The sequence below is a fragment of the Tamandua tetradactyla genome, chromosome 3 (genome assembly GCF_023851605.1).
Source record: "Tamandua tetradactyla isolate mTamTet1 chromosome 3, mTamTet1.pri, whole genome shotgun sequence".
NCBI lineage: Eukaryota > Metazoa > Chordata > Mammalia > Pilosa > Myrmecophagidae > Tamandua > Tamandua tetradactyla.
The window spans coordinates 165,158,834-165,176,126 of NC_135329.1; the positions used below are offsets into that span (position 1 = coordinate 165,158,834).

The window sequence follows — 17,293 nt, forward strand, 5'->3', positions numbered from 1 at the left end:
TGTTTTTACCTCTTATCAAATGGAGCATTTGTATTAAATTTTCCTGGGGTTTGACTCTTTTAATACTGTATTGAAATTCCAAATGAATTCATAGCCAAAGTACAGTACTTAATTTCTAAGTGTGAAAACTGCTTGGGATCATTTAAATCCATACTGCTTGTGACACAGAAAGCCATATTTTAGTACCATTTTAGAATTATCATGTACAAATCAGAATGATTAGCATCCCATGCTCATTAAAAAAGAAATGATTTAAAATAATACTCTATTTAGGGTTGATATGACACTTTCAAAAGTACTCCTATTATGACATGACATGGTAACTGGGACATGCTTCCAAATGAGACAGCAGCGGTGGTAGGGAGGGGCAGTAGGTCAGTACAGAAATAAAACAAGATTGGCATCAATTCATTGTGTTGAGGGTGAATAAAAGCGATTTGGGGGCTTCTTTCCGTGTTCTTGTATATGTTTGAAATTTTCCGGGACAAAAAAACTTTCATTGGTTCCAGTACTACATAGCCTAGCCACTAAAAAGAGGGAACAAACCAAATACTTCTTAAAAAGAAAGAACCTTTCAGAGGATGTCATTTTCACAGACTGTATAAACATCCTCATTACAGAAGCAGTTGTCTGCGGGTATCTGAACATGATTTCGTTTAAGACTCGAGTTGAAGAACAACTCTGTAACCATTTTGCCTGGCACATAGTTGACACTCGATAAATTTTATGGATGAATGAATGCCCCTTGGAGGCCTAGTGCCTTCACCTAAGCACTTCACCTCTGCAAACCTAAAATATTAATTTCCTTTTATATAAAAGAAATGAGGTTTTCTTTGTAGGGGAGTTGTGAAAGTTTTTGTTTTTAGCAGCAGAAACCCAGTATAAAAATAACATATACAAACTGAGCTGTTGTGGTCAAACTGGGGGAAGCAACCCAGAGCTCAGCCCTAGCCTCCTCTTCTCCCTCGGTTTTCCCTGAATGTTGCCTTCTTGCTACAGCATGGGAGGTACCCCTAGGGCTCCTTGGATCATAGTTTGAAATCACTGAACAAGATTTAACCCCATATTGGTACTGCCAGGTCTGTTAACAGGTTTACCTTTATGAAAATTGTCTTTTTTTTTCCCAGAAATAAATTGGTAATATGACCCATTTACAAAATGAAGGAACAGCAGTAAATGACAGTGTCTTTTTGCTTTCCTAGAATGCCATGCAGATCGTGGGCTTTCCTGATCATGAGGCTGAGTCTATCTTAGAGGTCGTGGCAACAGTATTGAAACTGGGGAACATCGAGTTCAAGCCTGACTCTCGAGTGAATGGTTTAGATGAAAGCAAAATCAAAGATAAAAATGGTATGTCAGTGGAGAATCAACTTAGTTTAGTATACTTGCTTTGAACTTCTGCCCAGTTCTTAAACTAGAAAATAAACTTTTGCTTTCGTTGATTTGAAAAAGCTTTCTAGTTTTTGAATAGAAATATAATAGTGGCCAAGTTTTAACTCTTTTGATGCATGCATTTTATATATTTCGTTTGAATGCGACTATCATAAAACAAATTGGTAGAACAACATGGGCCCTGATTTTGTGTGTGTGTCCTTCCACCCCTCACCAGAGTTAAAAGAAATCTGTGAGTTGACTGGCATCGATCAGCCTGTACTAGAGCGAGCATTCAGTTTCCGGACGGTTGAGGCCAAGCAGGAGAAAGTTTCAACTACACTGAATGTGGCTCAGGTGGGTGAGATATAATCCAGAAGGAGGTTTTTTTAAAAGTCTATGCTATTTTTCTATAAATGAAAACAAAAAATATAATTTGCATGCTATTTTCTTAATTTGCATGCTGTATTCCAGACGCAGAAGGAAACTGCGGATAAAGATTCCTGCCTCTGGGCGCTTAAAATGATGGTGAGGGGAACAGGGCGGAATGGGGATGGCAGCCTATAAACAATAGACATAATAAATGAGTAAACGATATAGCAATTTAGCAGGTGGTAAGTGCAGTGGACCAGAAAAAGTAGATCATAAAAAGGGAGATCAATAATGTTGTAGAGAGGGGCCAAGTGTGTGTGGGGGGGTGACATTATTTGACTTGTATTTCAAAGGGGCACCTGGCTGTGGTATGAGAAGAGACTTCAGGGAGGAGGGTATAAAAGCGGAGGGGCTGCAAGGAGATGTGCCCTTACCCAGGCGAGAGATGATGGCGACTCAGATCCTGGGCTAGCTGTGGCAGCAGTCAGAAGTGGTCAGATTCTAAATATATTCTGACGGTAGAAGCAACAGGATTTGCTGATGGCTTGAGTATGTGATATGAGAGAAAAAGAAGAGTCAAGAACAACTCCACCATTTTGGCACAAGCAACTGGGAATGGAGTTACCAACTCCCAATTTGGATTAAGACAGTGGGAGAAGCCAGTTTGTGTGCAGTCAGTCTGAGATGCAAATTAGAATCCAAGTGGAGATGTTGAGGAGGGTGTCTGATTCTGGAGTTCAGGGAGTCTTGTTTGGAGATATAGAATTGCTACTTGACAGCATACAGCTGGTATTAAAAGCCATGAAGCTGTTGTGATGACTTAGGGAAGGAGTGTGGCCAGAGAAGGCAGAGGTCTGCTAACTGAGCCTGAGGAAGTCCCAACATTTAGAGGGGGAAAATAAGAAGGCACCAGCAAAGGAGATAGAGAAGGAGGTAATTTGAGAAGTTGATTTAAGAGGAGAAAACCAAAAGAGTATCTCAGAGGCAAAGAGAAGAAAGAGTAAGAGAAGCTCAGTTAAACATTGATAGGTCAAGAAAGATGAGAGCTGGAAATTGACCATTAGATTTAGTGATTTCAAGAACACTGGTGACCTTCCTTGACGAGAGCCGTTTTGGTCTAGTGATGCAGACAAAGCCTGGTGTTAATGGATTTGAGAGAGAATGGGAAGAGAGGAAGTCTACAAGTAATGGGTAAAAAGGACAAGTCAAGGCATTGGAGTTTTATGGAGAGAAGGAAGCTGTGAAAGGATAATATGGGGGAGTGGATGGATTATAGGATTGCTGAGCATCACCCAGGCCCACCTGAGGCTAAATTTAACTTAAATGCATAAATGAAGCAATCTGAAGCATAGTGATGAAGAAATAAATCACAAGTAATGTGATAAAGGGGGAGTGATGTGATCTGATCCTTTTCAAGGATTATTTAGGCTGCTGTGTGGTGACTGGGTTGTAAAGAGGCAAGCACAGAAGCAGAGAGACAGATGCGATGTGGTTTGGAAGAGGGTGTTCATATGAAGGAGAGGAGGATTTATTTTAGGGAGGAACTGACAGGATATTTTGATGGATTGAGTGTATTGTGAGGAAAAGAGAAGTCAAAGATGACACTGGGATTTTTGACTTGGGTAACTGGGGTGTTTCCTGGGATGAGGAAGACTAGGGAGAAAACATGTTTTGGGGTAGGAGCTGGATAATGTGATCTGTGTGGCCATAGTAAAATACCTCCTAGACAATCAAATAGAGATGGCAGATGGGCGGTGGTGGGTGAATCCAGATCTGAACTGGAAATGTGAGCCTGGAGAGAAGATATAGGTGGTATTCAAAGTCATTGTATCGGATGAAATTGCTCAAAGAGACAATATGGGTAGTAAAGAAATCCAGGACAGAACTATGAGCTGAGGAGGAAGAACCCATGGTAGAGACCAACACATCCCCACTGGGTTGAGAAGAACCAAGAGAGTGTGGTTTGGGAAGCTGAGAGAAAAGAGGTTTTCAAACATGAAGGGTTTTAGACTACTCCGTAACAAATACTCTAAATAAATTTTTATTTTTCTCTTGCAGCATTGTAGTTAAGTAAGCATGTCCTTCTTGTGAGCATAATATTCTAGCCCAGCTAGACTAAGATTGTTCTCCTCTCCTTGTTATCCTAGGAATATCTCATTGTCCTGTTGCTTTCAATATAGTTTTTTTCCTATAGTGATTGCTATGTTTGTTATACATTTGATCCTTCTAAAGATCTTTGTGGTAAGCAGGGGGACTATCACCTTTGTTTTGGCGTGAGGGAGCTAAGCTGGGAGAAGGTAAGTTATCCATGGCATAGAGGGAGAACAGTGGACCAGATGTCAGGTGACTTGGGGACAGCTCTGGCAGATACAAAGTATTATCATCTTGGCTGGTCACAGAACTTCTCCGAGGTTCAACTTGTCTCACTTAGGAAATAAAGATGTTCGAGTATTTGTCTCATTTTTTCATCCTGGAAACTTGAAAATCGTCCTCAACCTCTCCTATTTCCTCCCTAGACAGCCAGTCAGTGACCAAGTCATTTCTATGCCCTTTACATCTCTCCTTCGTACCTTCTCTCTACCTCTCCACTGATGAGGCCCTTGATGCCTCTCAAATGGCCTGATTGGCCTCCCGTTTTCATATTGTTCTCCCTGTGTCTTCTACACTGTGGCTATCAGAGTCACTCTAAGACACAAATCTGAATTGCTTACTTCCTCAAAACCATTCAGTAACCACTCCATTCCTCCTTTGGTTTAAGTTAAATAAATGGGTGGATGGATGGGCACCCTGGCAGCGTCTTTCAACCTGAACCCTTTGTTCTGTGGTTTGACCATTTTCACACCTGTCAATGGCTAATCTGGGCTAGAATTAAGTAACTAATTCACAACTTTTCCCAGTTGGCACTACTTTGTTTATCCAACTGTACTTTCTTGTTTCATGCTCCTTGTAATTGGCCCTAAGCATGTGTAAGACATAGGCTAGAGTTAAGCTTCCTCTCTGCTGGTCTGAAGTAGGTCTTTCCTACTAAGCCGAGAATGTCTGTATGTCTTTGTTTTCTTTGAACTTTGGTTTCTTATTTTAGATCAGTTATTTTTTTAGCTAAAGTAAAATATAACTTTATGTATGTGTAAATCTGATTTGTAGCAAGCCTTTTCTCACTGTAACTATTTGTTCTTCCTCCTAAATTACTGCTTTAATCATCACATCTGTCTGACTTGACTCCTCCACGGTCAGGTGGTCCATGACCTTCTCAAGATGGTCCATGTCTTACTCGAGAAAATTTTGTTGAGAACCAGGTATTAAGGAATACTTCATCAAGAGGATGGTTTCTGAGCCAGATCTGAAAGATTTAGAAAAAGAATGTGGAAAAGGGCATTTTTAAATTAAGAGACAGGAAGCCCAGATTTGGAATATATATAAAGGAAATGATGGATCAAGCTTGGCTACGGCTTAGGATATGTGAAGGGTATTTGGAAGAATGTGGCTAGAAAGATTAAGTTTGGAGTCAGAGAGTGGGAGGTCTGCAGCAGTGTTCTCAAACTTGAGTGTGCATCAGAAGCACCAGGAGGGCTTCTTAAATACCCAGTTTGCAGGTCTCACCTCCAGAGTGTTTGATTCTGTTGCTTGGGGAAGGGCTGAGGAATGTGCGTTTCTAGCAGATTCAGAAGTGATGCTAATGTTGCTGGTCTGAGGACCACACTTTGACATCACTGTCTTGAAGGTCACACGGAGCCTGAATGTTTTCAGTGCCCAGTGGTAAAGGATATAGTGATGCAATGAAAGCACTGCGTTTAGGAATACCCACATACTTTCTTCTTTTTTTATTATGTGTTTTACTCTTGGTTTTCAATTATCTTCTACAGAAATCGGGCCCACTTGCCTCTTACTTTATAAGCTCATTTGCATCACTGGGTACAATTTTTCTGCTTTTTTTGGCATAGAAGAATTTGGTTTGCAATCTTCAATATTTAGCTCCTTATTAAAGATTATTTTTAAAAAATGTAGTTAGTGTTCAGAATATCTGGTTTTACTGATCTTATCTTATTGATTGGAGGGTTTTGATTTCAGTGAAAAGTGATTTCTTATGTTAACTTTTCCTCATAGTTTCAGTTCTTGGGCCCAGTATCACCTTTATCGCCCCATGCTTGATTTTCCCCAAGGTATTTAGATCCTTCTCCAGATACGATGCTAATATTGAAATAAGGGAGACTCAAGGCAGAGTTTATCAGCCAGCTTCTACTGCATACTTTCTACCTCGCTTGCCAGGCCCACTGTAATCTGACCTCAGGCTTTTCTGAACTTATTCCCTGTTCGTTTTCTAAATGTCATACTTATTTTTACGTGGTGCCTTTTCTGTTGTTTGCCCCTCACACTCGCATGCCTTTTGGTTCTTTCCTTCTGCCTGTCGAAATTATCCTCTCCTAATTACACTTCATCCAGAAAGACGTCCTTGATTACGTGAGCCTTGACTCTCCTTTCTTGAGCTTCTTTTTCTCCTGCAGTTCCCCACCCTCCTCTGATTGTGTTAGTTTGGTCTCCCCAGCACCATGTCCAAAGCATCTCGTGTATCTCCACCTTGCCTAGCAAGTTCCATCTGCTACCACTTGTCTCTGAAGCTTATTCCCCTACCTGGGTTTTTCCTCAGGGAGCTTCACCCTTCAGAAATGTATAGTCTTCTCATGGTGTGCTTTGAATCAGAGGTGGGGATTGGTGGCCCTTGGTGCCTTCCCTCATTTCTGTGAACACCTTGTTAGGGATTCTTAAATGGAAATAAAAGTCCTGCTCTTACTGCTTTATAGGATATTATTGTGAAGCTTAAGTGCTATAATAAACCAGGCTTAAGAAGTCAAGGGTGACAAATTGGCAGCCCCAGGGCCAGTGTAGCTCAATGGGCATGCTTTATGTGGCTAAAGGTTTGTTTTGTTTATTTGTGTTTTGTTTTAGTTTTGAATTTTGAGTACCTTTTATCTGAAATGCATACTCCAGCCCCTACAGGTCTCAATACTTTGCATTAATTTTATCCAGGAGTCCCTGGAAGCATTTGGCTTTGCAACCCCTGAAAGAAATATTTGTTGGAAAGAAACAAAGAAGGTTAATATTGGCTGTGAATACACTTTAAAAAAATTAACACAGTTTACCAGAATAAGTTGTTACTGTTAATTCAATTGCATACTGAAGTGGTGATTCGTTGGAAGCAGATAGCACACAACTAAAAATTTTAAAAACATGAAGATGAAAAAGGATCTATGTACATATATGTGGTGTTTTGAGATAACTTAAATTTATAAGAAGAAAGGGGAAAAGATTAAGAAAGAATTATTTAAGTCCATGAGGTAGCTGTAGAGGGAAAGGATACTTCAAAAATCGTTATATAGCTATATCTATAGATGTATTATGTACTGGTACTGTTCTGAGTACCTGTTCAAGAAAGGAAAAAGGAGGAGATAGGTGTAAGAGAAAGAGTATGTAAAGCATTCTATTTTGGTTTCTTTCTATGTTTCAGCATTCTACATGCATTTTTCTAGTATGAAATCAATGACCTCCTGTTAAAATGCATAATTGTATAGTAACATTTTACTCTTTGCTAACTTTATGATGTATTTTCCAACCCTGATTAGAGTAGCTGTCAAGACTTTGGGAAAAAGGTTTGGGTGTCAGATACGGGGAAAAGGGGGCTCTTTTTTTTAGCTGTGATGTATTGCCAGGAAAGTGAGTGTGTCATTAAATTTGTTACACTTCATTAAAATATATGTGGTAAAAGAATTTCAGCATAATCCCACAAGTTGTGCTCTTTATAAAATAAGAATGTTATGCTGTACTCTAACAGTAATACCCGATTTTCTGCTTATAAGCAACCAAATACACAGATATGACCAAAGTGTTAAAGCAGCAGCAAAACCTCTGTCTGTTCCCTGCTGAGGCCAGTTCCTTCTTAGCTGCTGACATCCCTCTCCAGGCTACCCCAGGAGGGCTCGTGTAAACCATCTCGAGAATTAGTAGTTACTTGCTGTATACTTTGTGCATCCGCCCCACTTGAGGGCTCTTAGGTTTTCCCCAGCAAACCTAACTTTCTCCAGCCTTTGGATCCTAAGTCAAAGTCATCGAGATACATATGTCTTCCCCTCTACCTTGTCAGTGGTTCTGTACAGCTTTAAAAGTGAATAAATAAGTAAGCAAATAAAAGACTTTTATTATATGTTATAAAAATTCATTGTTGATTTTTTTAGTCACTCAAGCCATTTAATGTATTTCCTTTCAGTTTCCTTTACTTTAAAAAAAGTAATTGTCATAGTAATAACTATATAATTTTTTACGTTCACATAATCATTTTCCATGTCATTACCTCCATTTTGTAATCATCATTCTATGATGACTGTACAACTTCCCTTTCAGTGGGTATTTATTTTATTATTACCCTATTGTAAATTGCCATTAAATTGTTTCTGATTTTTCTCTGTTCCGTAACACTGAGACAGATATCCTCATGGAGAAAACGTTTGCATTATTTAAAATTAGTTTCCTGGGATCTGAAAAATTATAACTGGGTATAAACAGTTTGCCCATTTCTCTTAAGGTCTTGACTATTTCAGCGTGTAGTAAAAACTGATTCTGAAAAGAAATTTGAAATAAAAGCATTTTCAGTATTTTCTAAAGCGTCTGACATAATTTCATTGAAATTAAGCATTGTGATAATTATGGTGTTGAAGTTTTTCTTTTTCTTTCTAATAGGCTTATTATGCTCGTGATGCTCTGGCTAAAAACCTCTACAGCAGGTTGTTCTCATGGCTGGTAAATCGAATCAATGAAAGCATCAAGGTACTGATTCTCTATTACCAAGTAAATTGGTTGCAATATGTGGTATTCATGGATGAACATTAAGTTAAAGAGAATTTAGTTTTATAATCAGAAAATTGATTATCATTTATAAATACCGTTCTTTAAAAGTATTTGCCTCACATTAGATTGAAATTTGTCAGGGATTTTATTTCATTTTGCCAGGTATGTTGCAACAAATCTTGTCAGTGAATAGTTAAACGCTCTTTGAAGACATCCCAGCCCCTGGTTCTGACTATCTGTTAACCAACTGTATGCATTTGGTTGTAAAGTCCCTTTACCTCTCTAGTACCAATATTTTTTTTCAATAAAATAGGGATACTGGGCTAGGTGATTTTGAAAGGCCCTAACTGTGTAAGATTCAGTGATCATTTTTTAATAACTAAGCCCCACTAATGCCTTCTTAAAATCGCTCACTAAAATTTCTGGGAGATTCCATACCCCAATATCCCATCTCATAAATTAAAAAAAAAAACAAAACAACTTTAAGTTATTCTTCTAGTAAAGAAACACAATTAGTTTGTAATAGTATGTCTATTTCCTCAGTATGCTTTGTTTTTAATTTTTTTTTTAGTATGCTTTGTTTTTAATACAGTATTTTATGCCTAAATCTGTCAGTTAATTTGAAACTTTTTTTTAAGGCCCAAACGAAAGTGAGAAAGAAGGTCATGGGAGTTTTGGACATTTATGGCTTTGAAATTTTTGAGGTAAGATTTTTGAATTTTGTAACACCTTTATTAAAGTGAAACTCTTGGAAATTGAACCTTATAGTCTATAGAAAAAAATTATCAGATGTAACTTTTGTGCAGATGTAATGAAATTTGATTGTGTATGAATGTGTTTTAAGTCCCAAGAGTCAGCGTTTCAGAGACAAAGAGTGTCATTTAGAAAGAACTTCTTGCATGAGTGCTTGACTCTTGATATTGCAGTTTGAAAAGGCTTACTGTGAAAGTTCTAATAAGCTGCATGGACCTTATATCTACATGCTGTTCATTCCTTTGCAGGTTGTTTGAGGGTGGTCAGTGCCATTAAAAAACCAGGAATGGGGCACTGGTCTGGAGCCAGCCAGCGCTGGCCACCTCCCCTCTCCAGGACTCAGGGAGGGAGCATCTGAGTGGATGTTTAGGGTCCCCTCCAAGGCTCATTCATTCATCTTGCATCATGAATTCTGCTGTGAAGGTTGCAATCATTTCTGCTAAATTTTACAAGGAGATTTTTTTAAAGGCTCTGTGCCTGCTAAAAATAAATATTTAATAGTTATATACTTAGAATTTTCTGTTTATCCCCTTTTAACTTTGACATTTAGAAGCCATTTTAAGGACCCTTTAAAAAACTTAGTTTTGGTGTTAGGAATGGTGTTTTAGTCCGGTTCAGGAAAATAATGAGTCATCAGGCTCCTCCTTTCTTAATTCTGCTACCTCCTCTCCAATACTTAATGATCCCTGAGTTCCTTTAAGTAACAGGCTCTGCACAGAATGGCCACCCACAGAATTTACATGTTCCCAAAAATCAGATTCACAGAACTACAGGAAAAAACTTCAGCTGCCTAAGGTTGAAGCTCTTCAAATTAGCCTTCATCTCAGTTCCAGACCATTCCTTTCAGCTAAACCTCTTTCTAATCCATCCCTTTTTAAAAATATGCCTTTCATTGTTTGTGGCAGTACCATCTCCCTGCTTGATCTTGTTCAGTATTAGTGGTGAACAGTTATTGAAGGCTGAGGATATGTAAGCAATGTGGTAAGTGTTGTGTGTATTTTCTCATTTAACTTTCACAACAATCCCCTGAAGTCACTGTTTTTATTCCCATTTTACAGATGAAGTGAGGCTTCCAGGGGTCAAATATTCCCCCTAAGGTTCCATGGCTATTAAGTGGTGGGTGCAGCCCCTAAACCCCAGAGTTCCTAATATTTTCATTTGTTTGTTTTCTTTTTAACGGGGGTTGAGGCCAGGGCAATTTCCTCACCCCTCTCCCCAAACTTGCAGGGCTCCCAATATGTGGAAATAAGAAACATTTTAAATGCTGTGATGAGTCTGACTCGGCCTGATTCTCCCCCATTGTAATCACTCCAGCCTCCAGACTGGCCTGGGAGCCTTCCCAGGTCTCTGTGCCTGCAGCAGCATCAGGGGCACTGTGGGCTCCTGTCTCCCATAGTGCCCTGGGAGCTCTGCTCTTGAGCACAATGTCTGCTTATCCTTGTGCCTCTTTAGCACACTCCCAGTGTGCTATGTATTAGTCATAAGCAATGTATTCTGGGGTTAGTAAGTGAAGAGTGTTACCTGCATGCACCCAGAAGTCATGTGCTGAAATTAGTTTCTTTATAGCAGTACCTCAGGTCACTGTCACTAAATAGGCAAAAGGTCAAAGCCATTCTTTACAGGTGGCAGGAAAAAAGTTTTCCCACTTGCACATTGCTGATCCAAATTGAAATGGTTCCAATAAAGAGAACAAACGGTAAGCAGAGATTTCACTAGAAAGCTAGAAGAAAATGGTGTATATTTCAATATTTCTAAAATCAAAGAAACTAGAGTTGATTTGATTAGACTGTTATTTTGCCAAAAAGAGATTTATTGATCTTTACATCAATGGTCGGGGGCTAATGTTAATGTCACAATAAATTTGTTTTTGTTTTTGTTTGTAGAATAATGGGGTTATGAGGTTACATCCTTAGCTTGGTCTCCTAGTATGTCTTAAGATCTAATTTATATGCCTTGGGAAAAGAGACCCTCACAGCACTCACCAGGAACTGACTTGTATCGGCCATTCGCGTCTGTGTATATAAGGGAGTCACTTCATGTATTTAAGAAGTACTAATACAAGCCATAAACAAGGCCGATGTTTCTTTTTTGGGGCATGTTTATATATATATATATATATTTTTTTTTTTAATATTTTTATTGAAAAGTCTTCACACACATACAGTCCATACATAGTTTACAATCAGTGGCTCACAATATCATCACACAGTTGTGCATTCATCACCATGAACAGTTTTAGAACATTTGCATCATTCCAGAAAAAGAAATAAAAAGAAAAAACCCATACATTTCCTATCCCTTACCCCTCTCTCTCGTTGACCACTAATATTGCAGTCTACCCAATTTTTTACCCTTTATCCTCCCCCCATTATTTATTTATTTTTATCCTTATTTTTTTACTCATATGAGGCAGGTGTTTCTCGCTTACATGGAGCTTAAAATGTTGTACCTGAGATTGAGACCTTTTGCTGCAAATACAAACTGTATGGAAGACTGGTCTAGTTAGGAAATTGAATTACCTGTTTAAAGTATGTTTGCTGCAGACCTAATCAGAGGAGAAGTAAATGTTCCTGGTAAAAAACATTATGTAAATTGGCACTAGGTGAACTACACTTCCATAATACAGGAATAGTTGTCATGTATGGTTAAAGTCAAGTTTCTCTCCAAGCCTGACTGTCCCCCATCTCACCCCCAAGGGTTGTTGCTGTTGTTGTTTTTTTAACTGCAAATTTTATTGAGATTTATTCATGTATATATAATCCATCTAAAGCTGTCTTTTTCAACATACCTTTTGCTGGCATGTTATATCATCACTGTTCTCAATACTTATCTATAGACTTTTTTTTTTTTGCATGGGCAGCCACCAGGAATCAAACCTGGGTCTCCAGCGTGGTAGGCGAGAACTCTGCCTGCTAAGCCACTGTGGCCTGCCCTGTCTGTAGCCTTTTAAGTTATGAAAATACCGACTTCATGTTTCTAAATGCTCTTATAGAATCTGTCCTTTAGAGGAATACTCTGGTACTGTAGTTCTCAAATTTAGCTGCACGTTGGAATCACTTGGGGAGCTTTTGAAGTCAGATGCCCAGGCTACACCCAGACCAATTAAATGAGAATCTTTGGGGACGGGGCCCTGACATCAGTACTTTTAAACTCCCCAGGTTGATTTCATTGTGCAGCCAAAGTTGAGACCAGTAGACAGAGGAAACTTTAAATTCCAAACCTATCTGGCCTTCACAGTTTGACCATTGCAGGAAATGCCCCTGTAAAACATCCTGCCTCACCTGCAGTTTACCTATACCTAAATCTAATCTGTGTGTGTACCATATACTTAAAACTAAGCAGGTTGCATTTTAATCATTTTTAAACGGAACTTTCAGCCAAGGCCAAATCCAGCCAATCATATGCCTGTAGCAAATCTTATGGTGGCCATAAAATCGTTAAAAGTTGATTTTCCTTCTCTGTGGTAAATGCTTTGTTTTCTTTTCTTTGTGTTCCTTGAGAGAATTAAGATTTTTCTTTATAATTAATGGTTCTCTCCAATTTCCTTTCTAAACCTTCTCAGACATATCTTCCAAAATCCTTAATTTTTAATAACCTGCATCTGATTTATTTCTGGGGAAGTCAGAATTGAGATTTGTCAGGTACTCTCAGTTACTTGTACCTGCTCTTTGATATAGAATTAGAAAGATTTTTTTTCTTTTAATTGATTCACATACACACTGCAGATGTCATCCTACATTACCCTAGAGTCTGAGTGAAATTAGAATATGTGGAAACGTCTGGAAGCCCAGAATGCTGACACTGGGAAACTAGAGAACTAAGAATTTAAAAGTACTGCAGGCTGAAGTATAGGTGGTCAGAGTATGACTTAAGGAAAAGCACTCACAATCTACATCTATGCTATTATATATACAAATGAAAATGAACTAATAGAATACAGGTATTACTCTATCTTTGTTCAGCTAAAATTCACTGTAGGAATTAAGAATTCTGTCTTTAGAAGGCCTTGGACCATAACTTTAAAAATTAGACAGCGACGGTCCAGAACATTATTTTAATGTTTCTAATTCTCCCTCATGACCCCACTGACAGTTCCCATGAGAACATTTTTCAGCTGAGATGGTGGAAAGCTTTCATTCACTTTGGTCTATCTCTTAACAGGGGAGGGAAACTGATGCATCAAACCATGGGTAAATGACACATGAATGACTGCAGAATATTCCAGCACCCGCTGGATGAATAAGCTCTGCCTTGCAAGCCACATGTGATCTGATATCAGTCTGCAAAACAGATTAGTGGAGCATTGATACGCAAAATAAGTATCCATCATTAACTTCCCATGTGGAATGATTTTGAAGGATGCACCAACATTTTTGGACTACACTTGTATATTCTCTCGGATGATAGAGGAGGCTGATGAACTCTGTTACTCCTTAAGGCCAATAGATACTTGAACTGTATTGGGAGTGTGATTTTCTGTTTCTTTGATGATGAAAGGGTGGAAAGAGGTTTACATTTTGGCATGTTAGTACTTGTAAATATAGGGAGCCCTCACTATTACAATCTACAGTTGGTAAATAGGGTGTAAAAGAGCATAGACCCCAGACACCTGGCTCTTTACCTGTGTTCCCTAGAACAATCCAGGGAAGGGGTGGGGGTGGGGGGGTCCGTAGCTTCATTCACAGGGACTCTGTAAGGGAAACTCCCGAGTGTATTGTTTGAAGATGCTCCTCAAAGTTTCAGTTTTACACCTCAGTCTTTAGGGGTAAATGTTAGTAAGATAATGGAGAAAAATTCTATATATGAAGCTTGAGTGGAAATCTGGAGAAGAGATGAGTCATTCATGAGTGCAAGCTTCTGCCCACTTCCTCCTTTGGAGATTTTGATTCATGGGCCTGACACATGGGAGAGGTGTCAGGGATTGCTCAGGGATTGCTGGCTGACACACTAAAAAGGTGTTCAAGTAGAAAGGCACTTGGAGGTTTTCGTGTTCATGTGGTGATTTTCTAGACTTAGTTTAGCTATTTTATAGATGGAAGGGGCCCCATGTTGAAAACCTGATGTCATTTAATACCTGTATAAGTGTGGGAATATAGTCATGTGTTGGACATGAGCATGTTGCAGCTCTACAAACTAGTACAGGCTGTTTCTGAATTCTTTGCCAATTATTTGTGACTTAATTTTTTTATATATTATTTTTAATAATTTGTGAAATCCCATTTCTCCAAAAGTTGAACAATATCAATAACTTGGACTCAGATCACAAGTAACGTATGCCTTCAGCCTTCAGCTTAAGCAATTATTAGTGCCCTGGCAATACGTAGCATATTTTGGAGGCTGTGAAGGTATGTTTGCAGTAGAGATTGAGGTATTTCTATTGGGGAAGTAAGTTGATTTCTGTATTGATGATTGTGCTGTTCTATTTTTGTCTATGTATTTATTATCAACAGAATAAAGTTGGAGAGTCAAACTTGAGTTCTTAGGCCATCTCCAGGAGAAAACTTGCTCCTTAACATGTGGTTTGTTTTTGAAGGAGGGGCTCGGTGTCTTACCTTCCGAGGGTGGGTCATCGCGGTGGGAAAGGGGGGGCGCTTCTGAATCTTGCTGGGTTTCTTCACCGTTTAAGTCAATTGCCTCTGCCCCTGGCTTGTTTCTTTGGGTATATGTGGGCCGTTCGTACATGCCTTACACGTTTTGTTTTTCTTGAAAATTTAGAATTAGGGGCATTAGTTTCTGAAGCTTTAGGGCTTCAGTTGAGTTATATAGCATATCATGATTTCAGTCAAATTGTTTTAATCCTGAACAGCTCTAACCTAGCGGAACCACAATTCATACTCCCCATCTAGCTATTATGTGCTGTCTTTTGAATTGATTAGACACATATCCTGATATAAAGTTTATGCTAATCAAAGATACAAGCCCAAATATTAAAATCAGTCACTTGCAATGATTGATAAATATCACTAAGTGTTTACTTTTAGATGTTTATTGCTAATCAGGAACTGACTGCATTTTGTGTAATCTGTCCCTTTTTGCACCAGAATGCAGTAAGTATGAATGGTTTGCGGTGCCGTCTGTTGCATGCTCCTGTGTTAACAGCTTCTCCAGCTGTGTGCATTTTGCAGTAAATGGCTGTTGATTAATTGCGTTGATACAAAACAAAGAATTCATACAGGAATTTTTTAAAGTTGAGGGAAATTTTAATTTAGCTCTAACTTAATCCTGCAATTGTCTTGTAACTGTGAAGCTTCGCCTCTGGCTTCTAATCTGCTTGTGTGTATTTCATAGTCCTGTTTTAGAGTGTTCTCCAGGTCTTCATAGCCATATGACATGTCTCAGGAAACTGCTTGTTCCCCTATCCTTTTTCTTATAAGTAGCCGTTTGAAGATTTAGCATAATTTTGTTTAAATAGCTCTATGGGCACAAACTTGCCAAATAACAGAAAGCTTTTACTCCATGAATCTGTTGTTTTCTGGGACAAACCAAGGATCTGTTCATATGAAGCATTGAAGTTTTAATTTTATTTCTAAGACTTTCATTTATGGTAGTAGTGTAAGTTTTAAAGTATAAGTATATTTTAACAAACCAAGGAAACCAGATGTTATCATTTATCAAGGACCTTATGAGTAATAATAGTAGGACCTCCAATCCGGATGACTTCAGTTCCTCGTTAAAATTGCTGGGGCCTGAGAATTGGATCACATAGTTTTTTACAAGTCTGTGTGAAAATGGGGAATGCCCTTTATGTATAGCAGTATATTTGTTGAAAGTATTAAAAATAAATGTCTACCCTTTTAGTAAATAACCTTAAGGATTTTTTTTTAATGTTTATTCTTGACTACATTTAGCATTAACAAGATTAGTCAGTGATAGTATATCTGTGTCGTTTATGATTTAGAGTTTAGAGTTAAGATTTCCTCTCTTCAGTTTACTGCTGATGGTTAGAAATCCTTAGCTGAGTTCCTGGGAAGAATGTGATCAAATCATAAGCACCATTTTAAAATTTGCCTTAGGTAGGACCAATGTGGATTTTTCTGTCTCCTTTCAAAAAACTCTAAGATTGTTTTCCTTTCGTCATTTATGGAGTAATTTAAAGGCCATTTGTTATGTACACACACCCAGGGAGCTGAGAGCTTCACTTCCACTATTTCAGGTCATCACAGCAGGTCTGGCCGCATTGGTGGGAGAAGAGCCAAGTGTCTGAGTGATGGAGAAACAGGTTCCCTCACTCCCATGCATCCATCTCTTAGCAAAGATGGGAGAAAGAGGTGAAAAAACATAAATTTTAGTGCCAGATTTACCTCTTCCTGGAAGATATGGGTCTTGGTGAAGTGTATTTATTCAAACCAGTGCATTTTCTGCCTCAATTTATTCAGCAATACTCTAAGCTCTGTAGATTATTCAGAAACCATTTAAACATGGATCTTCCTACTGAGCGGTCACAGGAGATAATGCAAATATAAAGTAGAAACTTCTGAGTATCATGAGCGTGATAAAGTGTTGTGGGTCTTCTAGAGGAGGAGAGATGGTTTCTGGCTAGGGAGATGATTTCAGTGAGCTAATTTTGTGGGGTCTCCATTTGATAGGATTCATCCACTCATCGAATCCATGCTGTGTACGTGCTAGGTGTTAGGGATCCTACAAGGCATAGAAGTGCAGTGGTGGACAAGAGAGTTATGGCCAACCTTTGCCCTTAAAGATTATACAGTCCAGTGAGGTAGATGAAGATGAAACTAACCAATACATATATGCACGTATACATACATGCATTCATAAAAATGATTTTTTAAAAAAGTACTGTTATGCGAGAGCTATAATGGGGGATCTGACCCGGGGCAGGGTTGATGGTGGAGGCTGGACAGTAAGAGGCTGGGAAGACTTTCTTGAGTGCTAAAATTTCACTAAATTCAGGAGAACGAGAATTAAGGTGGCAGAGATTGTGAATTGTACTATTTCTTTT

The 17,293-nt window shown here is 38.7% G+C and overlaps 1 protein-coding gene across 7 annotated transcripts in view; it reads left to right on the forward strand.

Annotated features, from left to right (window-relative positions):
* MYO1B (myosin IB) overlaps window positions 1–17,293 on the forward strand; it is a 204,468-nt gene that overhangs the window by 147,411 nt on the left and 39,764 nt on the right. For all 7 annotated transcript variants that reach the window (XM_077154500.1, XM_077154501.1, XM_077154502.1 and 4 more), the window contains exons 10-13: window positions 1,203–1,350; window positions 1,610–1,728; window positions 8,473–8,559; window positions 9,219–9,284. In XM_077154500.1, coding sequence (XP_077010615.1) covers window positions 1,203–1,350; window positions 1,610–1,728; window positions 8,473–8,559; window positions 9,219–9,284 — 420 coding nt within the window. The remainder of the gene's footprint in view (window positions 1–1,202; window positions 1,351–1,609; window positions 1,729–8,472; window positions 8,560–9,218; window positions 9,285–17,293) is intronic.